This window comes from Laccaria bicolor, genomic scaffold, assembly GCF_000143565.1.
Source record: "Laccaria bicolor S238N-H82 LACBIscaffold_4 genomic scaffold, whole genome shotgun sequence".
NCBI classification, from domain to species: Eukaryota; Fungi; Basidiomycota; class Agaricomycetes; order Agaricales; family Hydnangiaceae; genus Laccaria; species Laccaria bicolor.
Window position 1 is genome coordinate 1,556,168 of NW_001889875.1, and position 16,315 is coordinate 1,572,482.

The 16,315-nt window shown below is 49.3% G+C and overlaps 7 protein-coding genes across 7 annotated transcripts; 4 read left to right on the forward strand and 3 right to left on the reverse strand.

Annotated features, from left to right (window-relative positions):
- Positions 1-64: 64 nt before the first annotated feature.
- LACBIDRAFT_231169 (uncharacterized protein) lies at positions 65-412 on the reverse strand (the record flags this gene model as incomplete). The annotated part of the gene is made up of 1 exon (XM_001877039.1): positions 65-412. A coding segment is annotated over one exon (348 nt), but the record flags the coding sequence as incomplete, so codon positions are not given.
- A 701-nt stretch (positions 413-1,113) lies between these two features.
- Positions 1,114-6,973, forward strand: LACBIDRAFT_311677 (uncharacterized protein; the record flags this gene model as incomplete). Its single annotated transcript, XM_001876586.1, has 8 exons — positions 1,114-1,570; positions 1,627-2,686; positions 2,741-4,747; positions 4,800-5,322; positions 5,373-6,534; positions 6,588-6,626; positions 6,676-6,837; positions 6,885-6,973. 8 exons carry the CDS (start codon positions 1,114-1,116, stop codon positions 6,971-6,973), a joined length of 5,499 nt encoding a protein of 1,832 aa, XP_001876621.1.
- A 479-nt stretch (positions 6,974-7,452) lies between these two features.
- Positions 7,453-10,122, forward strand: LACBIDRAFT_292838 (uncharacterized protein; the record flags this gene model as incomplete). Its single annotated transcript, XM_001876587.1, has 5 exons — positions 7,453-8,944; positions 9,129-9,147; positions 9,178-9,325; positions 9,408-9,416; positions 9,464-10,122. 5 exons carry the CDS (start codon positions 7,453-7,455, stop codon positions 9,971-9,973), a joined length of 2,178 nt encoding a protein of 725 aa, XP_001876622.1. The 3' UTR covers positions 9,974-10,122.
- Positions 10,123-10,136: 14 nt separating this feature from the next.
- On the reverse strand, positions 10,137-11,061 carry LACBIDRAFT_183002 (uncharacterized protein; the record flags this gene model as incomplete). The annotated part of the gene is made up of 5 exons (XM_001877040.1): positions 10,137-10,463; positions 10,518-10,561; positions 10,617-10,744; positions 10,795-10,901; positions 10,951-11,061. The coding sequence occupies 5 exons, from the start codon at positions 11,059-11,061 to the stop codon at positions 10,290-10,292; spliced, it is 564 nt and encodes a 187-aa protein (XP_001877075.1). The 3' UTR covers positions 10,137-10,289.
- Positions 11,062-11,220: 159 nt separating this feature from the next.
- LACBIDRAFT_311680 (uncharacterized protein) lies at positions 11,221-13,285 on the forward strand (the record flags this gene model as incomplete). The annotated part of the gene is made up of 4 exons (XM_001876588.1): positions 11,221-11,481; positions 11,543-11,577; positions 11,653-13,168; positions 13,223-13,285. The coding sequence occupies 4 exons, from the start codon at positions 11,221-11,223 to the stop codon at positions 13,283-13,285; spliced, it is 1,875 nt and encodes a 624-aa protein (XP_001876623.1).
- A 255-nt stretch (positions 13,286-13,540) lies between these two features.
- LACBIDRAFT_311681 (uncharacterized protein) lies at positions 13,541-13,928 on the reverse strand (the record flags this gene model as incomplete). Its single annotated transcript, XM_001877041.1, has 3 exons — positions 13,541-13,677; positions 13,734-13,825; positions 13,879-13,928. 3 exons carry the CDS (start codon positions 13,926-13,928, stop codon positions 13,541-13,543), a joined length of 279 nt encoding a protein of 92 aa, XP_001877076.1.
- Positions 13,929-14,090: 162 nt separating this feature from the next.
- Positions 14,091-16,288, forward strand: ALG8 (glucosyltransferase; the record flags this gene model as incomplete). The annotated part of the gene is made up of 12 exons (XM_001876589.1): positions 14,091-14,239; positions 14,298-14,376; positions 14,426-14,441; positions 14,490-14,667; positions 14,718-14,871; positions 14,920-14,991; positions 15,050-15,302; positions 15,350-15,495; positions 15,543-15,679; positions 15,729-15,826; positions 15,877-15,952; positions 16,003-16,288. 12 exons carry the CDS (start codon positions 14,091-14,093, stop codon positions 16,286-16,288), a joined length of 1,644 nt encoding a protein of 547 aa, XP_001876624.1.
- Positions 16,289-16,315: the final 27 nt, after the last annotated feature.

The following is a 16,315-nucleotide window of genomic DNA, read 5'->3' on the forward strand; positions in this document are numbered from 1 at the left end:
CATCCACGACTTCTCATCCTCCTGGTGAATTGTGGCTGACAAGACATCAAAGGGTTGTCCTAGGCTACGCTCTCGGTTTGCGGGTGTCAAACATCCAGGAATCAGTGGGTTTGCTGAGATTAGGGATAATGCCCATCATCTTCGCCCTTCGGATGGCCTTCCCTAACTTTCTCTGACTTTTGATAGTCAAACCAGTAGCAGAACGACCATAAATTTTTCCCATTTCTGAAATGAAGTTGGAGAGAACGAGGGGGTTCGTGGCGAAGGACAAGGGATCGAGGTTGAGCTGGTAGAAGGGATCGTTGTATCGGGCTTGAGCAGTGGAAGGCCCAACAGCGGGCTGTTTTCTATAAGATTGAGAATCTTTGCTGCGAGCTTTGTATGTGAGCTCATGTGGTCTCACAACCTGTGAGATTAAAGTGAGGGAGTTGGTTAGAGTTGAGCCGTGGTGATGCCGTACGCTATGAGTTTTGAATGGTTTCCAGCCTTCCCCTATCGCCACATTTTTTGAGGATTGAGCTAGTTTCGTCGATGAGCAGAGGGAAAGTGATAGGGCAACGCGTAGTGACCTTTGGCCTGTGTGTCGGCGTCATTCAAGATGTCAGCGATGTCGGTACCCCATGAGGATGTTGAGAAAACTGCGGTGGAAGATGAGGAGAGTGGAGAAAAGTGAGAGTTGCCTAACAGGCTCAACGAAGACGGACGCAGTCGACCCAACATCATGAGGAGGGACCAGTTAAAAATGTGTGACAAGTGTGTATGTGTGTGACGACGACAAGTAACAATGCTTGTGACCACTGTTAATTTATGTCTCACTCTAAAATGATTCTCAATGTCATCGGCAGCGACAACGACGGTGCGAGCGATGTCAGCGATGCGAACAATGTGAGGGCAAGCCCAACCATTGAGAAATATGATGGACTATCTTGTCCAGTCGTATGCTGTACTATTTAGAAAAGAAAATTATTTGAAAATTATTCGTGTTATTCCTCATGTCGTGGTGATCATCCTCGTCCCCCCAAGCTTTACGACCACCACGTCGCTCATCCCACCTCCCTGTCGTGGCACTGCCATCGCAGTTCAACCTCCTCGTTGTCCACCATCCTCATCTCCATGTCAGATACTGGCTACCAGCGGCGACAACCCCCAAGTCCCCTCGTTTTTTCACCTGATGCCGTCCTATCTCCTATGCCCATTCAACCACAGACCAGCAATTCAAGCACCCATGGATCAGGTTCCAACACCGTGTCCATGCCTTTCGTTAGACGGCATGTAACCCGTCGTCTCAAGGCTGCCAAGGCAGAGTGTGATAAAGAGCTTCAACGTATCACCAACAACATCACTTCTTTCTTCGAGGAGCGGCTGAGAGAGGGCGATCATGAGACCGAACGGGAGCACCGGGATAGAGGAAGGGGCAGAGATCACGATTCTCAACTTGGCGACACTGAGCATCTTCGTGAACCATTCATCTTTCACCCCGCAGAGCTTGGGCTGGCTCTGCAGGCTGATGATTACAACTCAGATGGTGGTTACGAGGCAGAGGTCGAGTACAATCGCCATAGTCGTCAACGTGCGTAGGCATTTAGATTATTTTGTCATGTCTAATCTAACCCTTTCCTCATACAGCATCTTCGCAGATGAGTCCTTCATCCTTTCGGCGGCAAAGTACAGCCCCATGGGATCGACCTCTCAGTTCTTCCGTGTCCTCTAGCGCTGTCACATCCAGTCCTGCGTCATCTACAATCATGTTGCCAGAGGCACCCATAACTCGGAAACAACCCATTCCGGCGCCTGCGCCCACCTCCTGGGGTACTGGAGGCGCATCATCTCGTCGTCTTTCGCGCACCATCCATATTCCCACTCGGCCCACTCCATCTGGGCAAAGTTCACGGTCTACGTCTCGGTCAAGGTCCCCATTACCTCCTCTTTCATCTCATGCAAGTTTCTCTGAATATGGCTCTTCTCCAATCTCCACGATTAATCGTCGTTCTTCTCGAATCCTTGTTGATGACCCCGTGGATCCGATCATGTCCGCACTATATGATATCATCAGTGTTGCTACAGACGTTGCCGATATGTCCATTGCACAGCTCACCGCCCAACCCAAAATCTGCGAATCCATAGTTCAGCGGGTTCAAAACATAGGCAAAGCATGGGATGATCATCCCGATTGGCATGGTAGGAACTGGTACGTTCAGGTCCTACTTGCTGTTGCAAGCCTCAGTCGTGTAGTCGAGTGGTGGGAGGCCGAGAAGCAATTCTGGAACTTTGATGACAATGATGATGAACAAGATGAACCGCTTATGTTTGTCACGAAGCCAGCCGACGATACCATCCCTCTCGTCTCAAGCAGGCATCCAGATGCAGAGCTGGAGGGCTTTAGACTCAATGAAGACGACGACAGCAAATTTCATGTGGCGAAGCACCCCCTGACCCGTAAACCTAAGGAAGAGCTGCCTAAGGAACTGGTCCCGCCCGCTGTCTCTGCATTGCGAGACTCGGCATCTACGCCGTCCAGGGCTTCTCCCAGCAAAGCCATTGAGAACGCAGAATCTGCGCGTGTCCTTGCCACTGAACGATTACGTCTGCAAGCAGAGACAGCTCAGAATCAGAACATCGTCATGGAGCTTAGCCTTGACGGTGATCACTTTATATGGGTGAATCATGCATGGAGGGTGGTCGTCGGGTAAGTTTCTCCGCTTTTCGGCTGATTTTTACTCTTATCCTTTCACCCCCTCAGGACGGACCCCGACATTCTATCCGGTACTCGAATTTCAGCCCTGCTCTCCCCTTCAGACTGGGGTGTCTTCAAAGAAGCTACTCAACGCTTACAAGAAGATGACTCTCACACTGTCGAAGTCAGGTTCAAGCTTCAAATTGAACCAAACGTGGAGCATGATCCTGCTGCAGGAACTCTCTACCAACAAATGGAGGGAAAAGGAATGCTTATGATTGATCGTGAAGATGGGCAACCATCACATACCATGTGGGTTGTTAAACCTATTGCACCAGCTCGGTTTGAGCACGATGCACCTTCCATCACTCTGGAAGTCGATGACCTCGCACCTGAACCTGCCTCCACCATCCGCTCTACCTTCGTGGAAAGAAGCGACGCGGAACCCGCGACACCCTTTCCTTTCAGTCAGCCCATCAGCACCGACCCAATCTTGTGTCGTATCTGCGAATGTCAAATTCCACAGTGGTATTTCGAGAAACATAGCGAAACATGCGCCGAAACGCACCGCCTGGAGGCTGAAATCATCGAATGCAACGAATCTATAGCTGAGCTTCGAAGTACTATCCGTGACCTCTGTGTGGCTGTAGACCGATCTTCCCCTTCATCGGTTGCTGAATACCGAGGCATGCCGATTTTTACGCCGTCAAGTTCACCCATTATATCCTCGCCCCTTCAATTATTTCGTGCGAACAGAATGCAGCGCTACGGTGTGAAGAAAATGCAGAAGCGTCTCCTAGATCAACTGGAAGAGATTCTACAAGTCGCTTCTGAGGTCTCCATGCCGTCCCTTAAGGATGAGGAATCCAAAGAACCTATTGAGCGCCAGCGCCTGCTGTCTCCCGGTTCTGAGCGCAAAATCTCACAAATTCGGCAATGGTCAAAGCCTACCACTGAGGACGCAGCCCTGGGGCAACTCCTGCAAGATGCCGAGCGTGTCATGCGGCAAAAAATCGACAATGTCGTACGCATGCAGAATACCATCCGTTATGCGGAAAAAATCTGGCACGAATGGGAAGACCGAGTGGAAAACTTCTTGGCGACGATCGAGGACTCCGACAGCGGAGGTAGTGATGGGGATGAGGAAATCGAGGAATCTGCTCTCGACGATTACTCCAGCACAAGGTCGGAATATGCATACAGTGGAGCGCCCTCTTCAGAGCCCACGCCAATGGCATCCTCGTCTCCCATTCCTTTTATTTCTCCCGATATCCGGCCCATGTCGATACCCATACCCCTGGTAGCTTCGGCAGCTTCCTTTATCCCCCGTCAACCTCTGCAGGCCACGAGATCGTCTACCCCGTCCTCTGTCTCTTCTCCTCTCGCGCTTGCGGCACCTATTGTAGCATCCTCTTCCCCTGAAGAATCTATGCCACCCATGTCTCTTGATGACCCGTTGACCATAAAGACTCGTAAGTCTAACCAGAGTTTGTTGGAACCCAAGTTCATCGTCACTCCACCTACATCACCACTTGTCACAGCCCACAACGTTTCTGGCTTGACTCGCGAAGCATCCGTAAAACGTTCAAGTCGTCGTCATTCCACCGCGAATCTGCTTACCAGTCCCCCTCCCGGTCCGCTCTCCCCTAGGCAAGCGTCAGCAGTTCCACTATCCCGCACAACACCAACCTCGATCAAAGATTTCGACATCATCAAGCCCATTAGTAAGGGTGCATTCGGGTCTGTGTTTCTTGCCAAGAAGAAGATCACTGGCGATTACTATGCAATCAAAGTTTTGAAAAAAGCTGACATGATAGCAAAGAATCAGATAACAAATGTCAAGGCCGAACGAATGATCCTAATGAAACAGGCTGAATCCCCGTTCGTTGCAAAACTTTACTTCACATTCCAGAGCAAGGATAATCTTTACCTGGTCATGGAATACCTCAATGGTGGAGATTGTGCCGCGCTCATCAAATCTTTAGGATGCCTACCTGAGGAATGGACGAAAAACTATATCGCGGAAGTAGTTCTCGGCCTAGAGTACCTCCATCAGCGAGGGGTTGTTCATCGGCAAGTCCTTCTTATTGTGTTGCCTTAACCTTCCTTATCCCGTTCTCAACAGTGATCTCAAACCTGACAATTTACTAATTGATCAGCATGGTCACTTAAAGCTTACAGACTTTGGTCTTAGTAGGATTGGTCTCCTTGGCCGCCAAACTCGCGAAAGCACCTTGGGCCGCCCTCTGACAAGATACAACTCGAGATCAAGACCGCCTTCCATGGATTCCGCATACTTAGCATCGCCACTGATTCACCCCGATTCCTTGGGTGGAGGTTCGTATTTCACAATGAGGAATGCAGCCCCTCGTGTTGCTGGAAACAGCCCTTATTTGCCTCCCACAGATGATGTGAGTGAGTCGAGCGGTTCAGAGTCTCTTTCGGGGCTCCACGTGCGACGATCTGGCAAGCTATCGGAAAGTCCCCTACAATCCTTCGCAACAGAGCTTACGAACGATCTTCGTTCTCACTCCAACTCCGGTAGCGGCAACACACCGCCTGGGGAACAGAAATTTGTCGGTACTCCCGACTACTTGGCTCCAGAAACCATTCTCGGTCTTCGTGGAGACGATGCTGCTGTTGACTGGGTTCGTTTCAGAGTTGTCTAGAACTGTATTTTTTGCTGATAATCAGACAGTGGGCTCTCGGTGTCATCACTTATGAGTTCTTATACGGGATTCCTCCCTTCCATGCCGATTCCCCTGAGAAGGTCTTCGAGAATATTCTCTCTGGACACATTGAGTGGCATGAGGACTGGATCGATTTTTCGCAAGAGACGAGGGATTTTATGCAAGGTCTGATGACTCTCGACCCGAATGAGCGCCTGGGATCTGGCGGAGCTGATGAAGTCAAGGAGCATCCGTTCTTCGCCGGCATCGATTGGGATAAGGTCACGACTACGGAAGCTGCATTCATACCCCAAGTGTCTGACCCAGAGTCCACTGACTACTTCGACCCCCGTGGGGCAATCCCCCAACTGTTCCATGATGACGATCACGTCGCCTTGCCAAGTAATTCCCGTAATGACAGCCCCACAGGAACTTCCAACATGCCACCACCTGCATTGCCACTACCGATTGCTGGTCAGCGAGAAGGCGGCTCTCCTGCAAGCGATGATTTTGGGTCTTTTAGTTATAAAAATTTTCCTATTTTGAAACAGGCCAACGACGATGTCATTCGCAAACTCAAGACTGATCAAATGGTCCCTATAGCACACACGCTCACCGAGCCTGCAAGTTATCACCAAAGAAAGCGGAGCGTTTCCCAACGTATTAAAAAGCCTCCCAGCGTAGTAACTAATATGGATCCAAAAATCATGTCCACCAACCCTCCGTCACCTGCAACATCAACTTCGTCCATTGCCTCCTCACCCTCACGTACGAGCATACCTCCTTCCACACCTGGTATTTCAGGATCACATTCGCGCAAGCCATCAGAGTACGGCGCTGTTGAACGTTTTAAGCTCAGTCAGCTCGAAGGCGTCGATCGGAGAAATTCGATGCCCAGCCGGTTACGGACTGCGTCCGTTTCCAGCACTGGAGATGGTTCTGGTTCTGAGAATTGGAACTCTTCCGCTGGCCACGGCAGTCAGCCTGACTCCAATACTCCCCCTTCCTCTGTTCATTCTATTGATCTGAGGAAAGGGCCTGATCCTGGTGACAGGGCCGTAACTTGTCTACTCGCTGAAGATAACCCCATTACAGCCAAGATTATTGAGACTCTTCTCATTCGACTCGGTTGTCGATGTGTCGTGGTTGCTGATGGATCTGAGGCGATTAGTGTTGCTATGGGTGATATCAGTGAGTCTCTGTGTTGCTTTCCTACTGAGTCTTGAACTTACTGTAATAAATAGAATTTGATTGCATCTTAATGGACCTCCACATGCCAGTTTGTAGGTCATTTATCTATTGGCTCGTATTTGGTTGTTAATTTTGGTGTAGTGGACGGCGAAGGTGCAGCACGCTATATCAAAAGCACCAACAGCAAGAATACCAACACTCCCATAATTGCTGTGAGTGCCTATAGCGGCACCGACCCCAACGAAACTAGCAACGTTTTCTCTGCCTCTCTCTCAAAACCTTTGCAAAAGGCAGATCTTCTAGGTTCGTTCCCGAGCTATTTGAAATATTTGATAGCTGATTTATGGCAGCCGTGATGCGTCAACTTGGATTCAAAACTTCTGCGATGCGAGGTGGAGCTGTCAATCACAAAGTCACCGCTTCTCATCAAGTATCATGACATTCTCACTTTTGTTCACGCTCCACATTCGCGTTCTATTGTTTCATTGTGCACTTGCTTTTCGTTCTCGTTTTTACCCATGCCCCATCATCTTGTCGCTTTGATGTACATTCTGCAAGCATTTTCCCCCCACATCCAACACACACACCATCATGATCCCCGATTCACGAGCATTTCCACCTGCATTGTAACCTATAACTACTAGATACACTGTGCCATTAAATATGATAAGCCAAAGGTTCCTCGGTTCTCTTGCGTCGAGCCCAACGAAACGCATCGTGCCTCGTTCTTGACAGAAGAGCGCTTGTCGGCGTTTATTCGCTGGTGCCAGGCTGCTGTTACCTGTGATGGTGTCCGTCGATAAGGTCCCAGTGGGAAAACGTTCCTCATCTACTCTCTCAATCGTCCAATGGCATATCCAAGTGAGTTCAATGACTATTCTATCGACCGCGCATTGATATCTTGTGGCAGGGACATATATGCCTCCAATCAACATCCGCATACCACCGAATCGAGCGGCAACGACGCCAGTGTCTGATCCCAGTTTGTTGCGGCCATCGCAGGATTATTCTTCAAGCTATCCTCAAGTCCTTGATTCTAACTACGGGCCACAGACAATCCACAGATCTGATTTATTCTTCATCAACCAAGGCACTCATATGAGCAGATCCCAACCAGGCGCGGACTTTTCACCGGCCCAGTTGTATCCATATCACCAACAACACTATGCTCTTCCACAACCTCGTCCACCCCCTTTGCTCCCACCTAATTCGCACCCTCAGCCAACCAACTTTCACCGCTCGGTGACGGAGCCTCTACCGCCCCCTATCCCACCCAAGCCTTTCCACCCGCAGTCGATTCCAGAGTTCAATTTAACGAATCCCGCGGAGGTTGACAAGCCCCCTCTTGTCGTTCAATCATCCAATGGAAGGCCTTCATCACCCACGGATGAAGATGAGCTTGCCGTTGCGCTTGCTTTGTCTCAGTCGGAATCAATTCAACGAAAGCTCAGAGAGGAAGCGTTGGCCACTCAAGAGGAAGAGGAGCTGGCTCGAGCTCTTGCAGAGTCCATGCTTTCCACAGGCGGTAATTTAACGGACGACCACAACCCCTTCTTTTCGGAAGCGGCTTCGTCCATGTCCAGAATCTATGAAAATCAGTCCCCCCCTCAAACCCAAGTGCATTCAAATTATTTTGAGTCTTCGACTGTATCGCCTTCATTTGTATCGCATGTAGAATCTTTTTCTTTTTCGAATGGCGGTTCGACAGAATTGGGGAGATACGAGAACTGGGGCACGCCTGGCATGTCACGGAGGTCATCAATAGAAACGGAGGTCGAACCAGGCAAGCGACTACCGCAAAACCCATCTCCAACTCCAGGTGGGATCGATATCCTCCCAGACTATCACAAGGGCGGACATGAGATCAGTTCATTTCCAGAAAAAAGCCCCCCGAATGATCGCGGCTCTACCAGTCAGCACCGACAGACGGAAGAGTACTTGACGACAGATGGAGAATTCAGGCATAGTTCCAATGTTGTTATGCCAAATCCCTACTCAGCTTCAGGGGGGCAAAACGAAATTTACTCATACAATGCGTCTGGCGAATCCATCAACATCTCGGACGATGAAGCTTTTGCTCGCAGGCTTGCCGCGGAAGAGGAAGCCGCCGCCCAAAGTATTTCATTGCATCCTGTTGCTTTGGGCAGTCTGGCTCCAGCCGTCACAGGAACAAACATCGAGCCAGAATCGCCGACGGAACTGCCGTATTACTATGCAGACAATACTTCATCTAGAAGTTACTCAGACACAACTACTGTAGATGCTACTCCCCACCCACTTGTAGTGGAACCAAGCCTAACAGTCACCCCACGCACATATCCTTCCCTTCCCGCCCATACATCGCCTGCTTCCAATTTACCTGCGGAGGATAGTCAATCTATTCCTTCTTTCGTATCCAGCGACTTCAGCGGTGCGCAACCTAGACCAGACCTCCTGACTTCTAGTATTTCCCCACAGATAAGTCAACCACCCATCCCCGAGGCAGGGGACAACAGCAACCGAAATGCCGTCTCAAGCTTTGCTCCCCCTTCTCCTCCGCCTGTCATAAACCCTAATCACTTCATTGATGCAGAACTTCTTCTTGGCGTGTGTAGGTGTTCAGCCCTTGCTATAGTTTGTGGGCGCCTAACTTTACCTCCACAGCAATCGGCTTCACCCCTCCAACACTATCCACTCGGTTACTTCCAATGACAGATGCATTACCGAACATTGTTTCCTTGCCTTACGGGCGCTGCCCTCCTCTGCATTTTCAGGCTCCGAGTTGGCGACACCTCCTCAGGCTACTGGCCAGGTTAAGTGGGTCAAGGCTGGAACCAACAGTGGCAGCTATGGCGGTGTCGAAGACAGATCTGAAGCTCCGTACTGTCATTCAGTTCGTCAAGGTAAGCGAAAGACATATGTTGTGTTTGGTCTCTCATGCGCTTGATAGCCACATCAAGCAGCCCAAGACTGGAGAACCATCCTTTGGTTTAGCATCGACCAGCTTGTTCCACCCAACACGCCTGGCGCAGCCAAGTACAGTGCCTTCAACCCTAATATGTTACCGTGGTCTTATACATTAGCTCCCATACCGACATTACTGCATGATGCCGTGGATACGCCGAGATCAAAAACCTATACCATCCCAGCCACAGACATAATTCCATACCCGACGTTACCCATTACCTTTCCGAACCTAGCCATGTATCTGCAAGCTGCACTGGATGATTCAAGGCGACACACCCATGAAAGCACCGGTGGCAAGAAGCTGGGAAAGATGGTCCAGCTCTGCTACCCGAATTCTGATGACGGCCCTACAGAGAGCTCAGAGAGGGGCAGCGTAAGCGGCCTTTTCAAGCGTGTTATTGGTCGAGGCAACAAAACCAACAAGAAGAACAGAGCAAACAACGAAGACACGTATGAGCTGGTCACTCCGTTTGTGCCTGATGAATGGGGTTAGACGTACACACCAGCTTTGATTCATACACTTATTATATTTTGTAATTATTCGTTGGTGTACACTTGTACATATATTCCCGTGGGGGTGCACAGAAGTCCTTGTACTGTAAAAAAAAAAAAAAGTACCTTCGGGATCCGTTGCCCTTCGACAAATTCCTGTGATTACCGGGACGCAGAGTGATTTCGCGCTTGCGTACAATTGTAACAACAAGATCCATGATGGTCGACAGGCTGGTGGAAGGCCAACCGCATCAACTGATAACGGGTAATCCTGTAGTGGTTATATCCTTCTGTCGACTTTCATGCAATGAGCTTCTTCAGACTTTTGTGACTCTGGATTCACGCGCTCTCTCCCTATCGAACTGAGCCATTGCTCTTCGAAAAGATGGTCCATTTCGCGATAGTGGGAGCTCTGCCTTTGATACTCGGCCAAATCGATGCAATGGCCAAATAATGCAAACCAGCTTGGATTCAACAAGAGCCATCGGTACCTGTTGTTAAGCATGAAAAATGGAAGGAGATTGAAGGCAGAGACCACTGCGCACAGGTCCAAAGATATTGCTATCATCACTGTAAAATGGCTCATCTCCTAGGTAGAACGTTGAGATGGTTTGTAAAACCCGAGTATTACGAGGGACAAGTACCTTCGACCCAGATATGGCCTATTGGCACGCGAACGTCGCGGGCGGGATACGGTGGCAAAGTCCGAACGACATCACCTTCCAAGGCTATGATTCGTTTTATCAGAGTGCGTCGTGGGTCCTCTGGAGACCTGTAAATCAAAGTCAGGGCTGGGACCCGCAAACAAGCAAAGTGATGTACCGTAGAGTAATTATGTCGTCTCTCTGATAAGCATCTCGGGTGAACAGAGCATGGCGGTGAAAAATGGCAACGTCTCGGGAAGACGAAGTATCCGGATTCAACGTCGGCTAACGAGCGTCAGGTAATGGCCAACGATGATAGAAAATAGGCGGCAACCTGCATGCTCCTGCCAGAAATGACATTGACATTATAAAAATAATGAGAGAGGACGAAACCTGTGGGTAGCCAATAGAGAGGATTCTTCCATGTCCAGAAGTGATTGAACATTGTCAAGTTCGGAAATCTCCGTGCTTCATTGATGAGCGATGTTGCTCCATACCCCTATCTTAGTCTACAACGACTCGGGAACCAGCATAGGCCGTGCCCCGAGCCAGCTCCTACCTGGGCCACTACGAGCTCAGCATTAACTCCTGCAAGTAAACGTTCATGCATTCAAGGTCTTCCAGGGTATACATAATACTTGCACAACTTGCAGGCCAGGCGGTCCAAATTTACGTTTTAACGTTCCTGAAATCTCGTCGGACACGTTCAATTCCGCTTGTTCAAGAGCAGTATGCATGTTACGCCAAACCCCTCGACACCTACGAATGTATCATCAATGCCCAGGACATGAATCTATCATCCAGACTTCAAGGAGGAAGTCTGTCAAGATTGGTCGTCGACAGAAAGAGGCCGAATTTACAGAAAGTAAGCTTTACGCTTCGCTACTGGCTTTGACACAGGACAAATTCCCTGATGAACCTCATAGTCAACGATGCATGGATTTGGGCTTGTGCGAAAGCTGTGAGTGACCTCGATGCCACCCTATTTAATTTGGCTTATCGAAAAAGCTTGTAAGGGCTTCTCCCTCCTCAAAAGACGACTTCAAAGAATATTGTCTCCATCGCGCCCTTTCAACCCACCGAACATGAAGCCCGTAACTTTTTTGCGCAATGCTTGGCGGAGGAAGGAACGCAAGACGGAGAGTAGGCGCGACGGGTCGATTGGCACCGCAGAAGGACCTGAATTCTCGACTCCTCACCTGCCTTTCTCGACGCAATCCGAGTTACCCGTTATCACTCTCGCCATGAACAACCCTACCCTTCAAAAGGACCTGAGCACCTCCATAGAGGAGGCGTGGTTGAGGCGATCAGTATATGGAATCTCCACACTGAAGACGGATGACCTGGAGAACGAGGGTCGTTCCGACCATCCGTTCGCGCAGACAGGTCATTATGAATCTCCTCTGAATGCCAGATATAATGGAAACAGACTCCCGCTCAATGATACCTGCGGACAGCGGAATGTAGTTCGTGGCCCTCCAATTGTCACTAAGAATTCTGTCCCTACTTCCCTCACTGGTCAGAATTCGCTGGGCTATCCGACCCGAAAGACAAACTCGTCACCCCAGAGGCAACGAGCGGGTTCAGCTACCGTACCAGCACGTTCTCCCACCTGCGTAACGTTCGCCGTCGCTTCCGCGGCCCCACGGCCTTCATCATTGCGTTCTGCTCTTCCTAATTTTCGGAAGGATGGCGATCTGGGGAAGGTTTCCAAGTCTCAAGGGGCCATCGTGCGCGATATCCCACGTTACGAGCTGCAGAGGGAGCCTTTCTCTGCACCTCCGTTCATGACATGTTTTCAACTGGTGGATGACGTTCAACCTGTCATTTATCGACCCAAGGTCGACACCACTACCTCACTAAACGAGAAGGTATCTAGAAGAACAGTAGATGCCATTTTGGATTTATCGTCCTTTTCGAAGCCGCGTAGTCTTTACGCCGCGACTGGGTCTACTCCCTACCTTCCTTTTGTGGAAGCGTGTTCCTCCAACCCAGAATTGCATTTGGGTGATCGTGCAAGATCCCATGCTGATGTTGATTCCTTCCCACTCTCTCTCTTCCCAACACCCCCTCCATTAGTAGTAAGGAGGAAGAAGAGGGTTCCCAAACCGCTTATCCTGCACCCTTCCTCCGTGCCACACTGTACATCTATCCAGTTCTCACCTTCGCCTGGGGGCAGCTCGATTGATTCCACACCGCTTGCTACTCCAGCGTCACCCCAATCGCTGCTACCGCCGTTATCTCCATCCTCGTCTAGTCCAATTTCTTTGGGAAAGAGGACATATGCGCGTTCTGCATCCAGCATCTTACCTCCGCAATATGCCCCGCCCGACAGTCCATTGCCGATGCCACCTACATCACCAAAACGCGGCCCAGCAACTATCGACTCGAGTCGAAGTCTTCGAGTCGCACGATCATCCGATATCTTGCGCCAACCCCCTGTGCCGTTCCCCGCCTCGCATCGTCTTTCCTTCAGTGAGCCCATTTCGGAATTGGACCACAACACCCTCAATTTGACCAAACCAACGAGTTTGGCGTCACGAACCTATTCAGTAAGCTCTACCATTACTTGCATATATTGGTTGGTCTTAATTTATTCTTATTAGGAGTCAGCGGAGAGAAGACGGTCCTCTTTGGGTGCCCAGGTTCAATGGGGATATGCTCTGTAAATACCTTCCGCATAGTTTGGAGTTGGTTTGGAGCACGAAATTTGTATTAGGCGGTAAAGCATAAATTTTCGAATGGCCCTTAGGTGAACTCTACATGACTCTACATTAGCAATAAATGCAAAAGAGCGTCAGAGAAATTGAGTCAAACGTTGTAGGGATCTTCACCATACCATCCGGACCAGAGTCGTAAATTCGGAGTTTCCTTCTGGCATGCAAGCTGTATTGGAGTCTATGTTGCCAGGCTTCACCTCAAGGTCATTTCTCTTTCCTCGTCTCAGTGTGTTGTTGCTGGACACTGGAGCGCTTGTCCTCCAATAAAGACATGACGATATATGTGACGAGAACTATGTTGGCGGCTACCACTGCTGTAATTGCGGCAAAGGTAGCATTCCCTGAATATTATCCAATGAGGTTATTGATAACGGGTGGAGAAGGAAGATAAACAGACCGTCCCATACATATTTAAGCGAGGCAAAGTATGAGGTCAACGGCAATATGCCAAGAGACAGACTGAAGATGATGAGCTTGAGGAGCACCCCGCTAGATATTCACTCTCAGATAAATAGCGAATTGAGTTGCATGAAATAACGCACCCTGACGCCGCGTCTGCGTTCAGTTTCCCGATAGCAGTGTGTTCGCTCATGTCTAAGAATTGCACGGTGAAAGTTCAGTGTTATCGCGTCCTCGTGACCAGGACAGTACTTGCACATAACTTATGCCTGCTCATTCCCAATCCTAGGCGACAGCTCAACTCTTCATCTTTACCTACACTCAAACGCCAATAGAGCCGATCATACTACCCGTCATGACCAAAGATCAACCGGAAATAGCAAACTCTCCAAGTACGGGGTTCAGCTCTGCTATAAGACACTGGTTTTCGTGGAATATTGAGGCTTCTGAATGGGACATATTTTGGGCCTCCACTGCACTCAAGCTTCTCCTCTTCCCGTCCTAGTGAGCCCTCACTTCGAATGTATCAAGCGGAACGAAATTCAGCTGACGAGAGATCAAGCCGCTCGACCGACTTCGAGGTGCACAGAAATTGGCTTGCTATTACTCATACGCTTCCTATATCAAAATGGTATTTCGATGTAAGTGCAAATTCCTTTTTCATGCCATTAGTCTGACGACAAATCGTAGACTACGTCTGAATGGAGTGGGTTCGTCTAATTGAGAGATCGACAAGAGGCTCACGAGATTGTAGCACTTGACTACCCTCCGTTCTTCGCCTATTTTGAGAAATTCCTGTCAATATTCGCCCTACTCGTTGACCCCAAGATTGTCGACCTGAACAATCTGAACTACGACAGCTGGACCGTTGTCGCATATCAGCGAGCAACAGTCATCCTGACAGAACTTGTACTTGGGACCGCGGTTCTCGGGCGAGTGAATATATTGCTTCATTTCACCCATACTGAGCCTCCCTTTTCAGATTTATACGGGGCTCAGTGGAACCGCCAGTTCAAAGAATTATATCGGCTGCCCTGTTCCTCCACCCTGGGTTTCTGATCGTTGACCACATTCACTTTCAGTACAATGGATTCATGTTCGGCATCCTGCTATGGTCGATCCTTATGGCTCGTAACGTAAGTCTCCTGGCAGGGGCCAGTTCCGTGCTGACGTGAACATGGTAGGGAAATAAACTTGTCAGCGGTATCCTCTTCGCGGTTCTCTTGAACTTCAAGCACATATATATATATTTAGCGGCAAGTAAACCTCTCAGCGTTGTCTTTCAAAACTTACATGTTTGCTTTTGTTTCTTAGCCGGCATATTTTATCTATTTACTGCGCTCCTTCTGCCTATCACCAGCAGGTCGAATCCAAACCAAGAATTTTCTCTCGTTGGCGAACGCTGTGATAGCAGTTTTTGTTGTTTCCTTAGGGCCATTTGTCTTGATGGGTCAAATACCTCAATTGCTCTCCCGACTCTTTCCATTCACTCGCGGCCTCAACCACGCATATTGGGCCCCGAATTTTTGGGCACTGTTGACCACTGTAGACAGGGTCCTCTTGCGATGTATGTCATGAAAGCATGATGAACTAACAGCCGTTGACTTATTTCAGATATCAAGCAAACTGGAGCAGACATTCCGATCAACAAGTTTGGGGTGTCCTCCACCTCCCGTGGGCTCGTTGGCGATACTGTTTTTTCCGTATTACCCGACCTCAAACCCATTCATGCCCTGGTCATTACCGTGGCCTGGCAATCGGTGCGTCCTCTCAACAGACCAGACGACAAATTTTCAACGAATGGCAGATTTGTTTGATTAAACTATGGAGAAATCCCACATACAAATCGTTTGTAACAGCTCTAACACTCTGCGGCTGGAGCTCCTTTTTGTTTGGATGGCATGTGCATGAAAAGGCAGTGCTACTCGTCCTGATACCCCTCAGGTGCGTCTAATCAAGTAAGGACGGAAACGTGGCCTGAACGACATGATAGTCTGTTGGCTGCGGAGAGGCAGGCTTATTTCCGGACTTTCGTCATCGCTAGCGTTGCTGGAATATTTTCACTCTTCCCCCTTCTCTTCACCCCAACCGGTTTGTTTCTTCCCATCCAAGCCAATTGCTTGCCTCACTGGAAATGACAGAATCAATTATCGAAGTAGCGTATTCGACGCTGTGGATAGCATTTGTATATGCACCTCTGAGCCGCCGAGTTTACGAGTGAGTTTGAACTAGCGCATTCTGTAGAAATTACTCATATCCTGGTCCAGGTACCCCAAGTCAATAGCCTACGTGATCATGGATGTTTTGGAGAAGGTATACCTAGCTGGATTCCCGTTTTTACTCTTGTTTGTGACGCTCTTTCCTGGATGGGCTTCACGACGTCGACAAGATAACGGCGAGCCAGACGCCGGATACTCGAAATTGGAGTTTTTACCTCTAATGGCAACGAGTGTTTATTGTTCCATAGGGCTCATCTGGGGGTTCTGCAGATTGATATTTATCTACCACTACGAGGAAACAACGTATCAAGGACAGTTAAACGAGATTCGGTAGATCTCGATGTATGTACTGCTATGACCA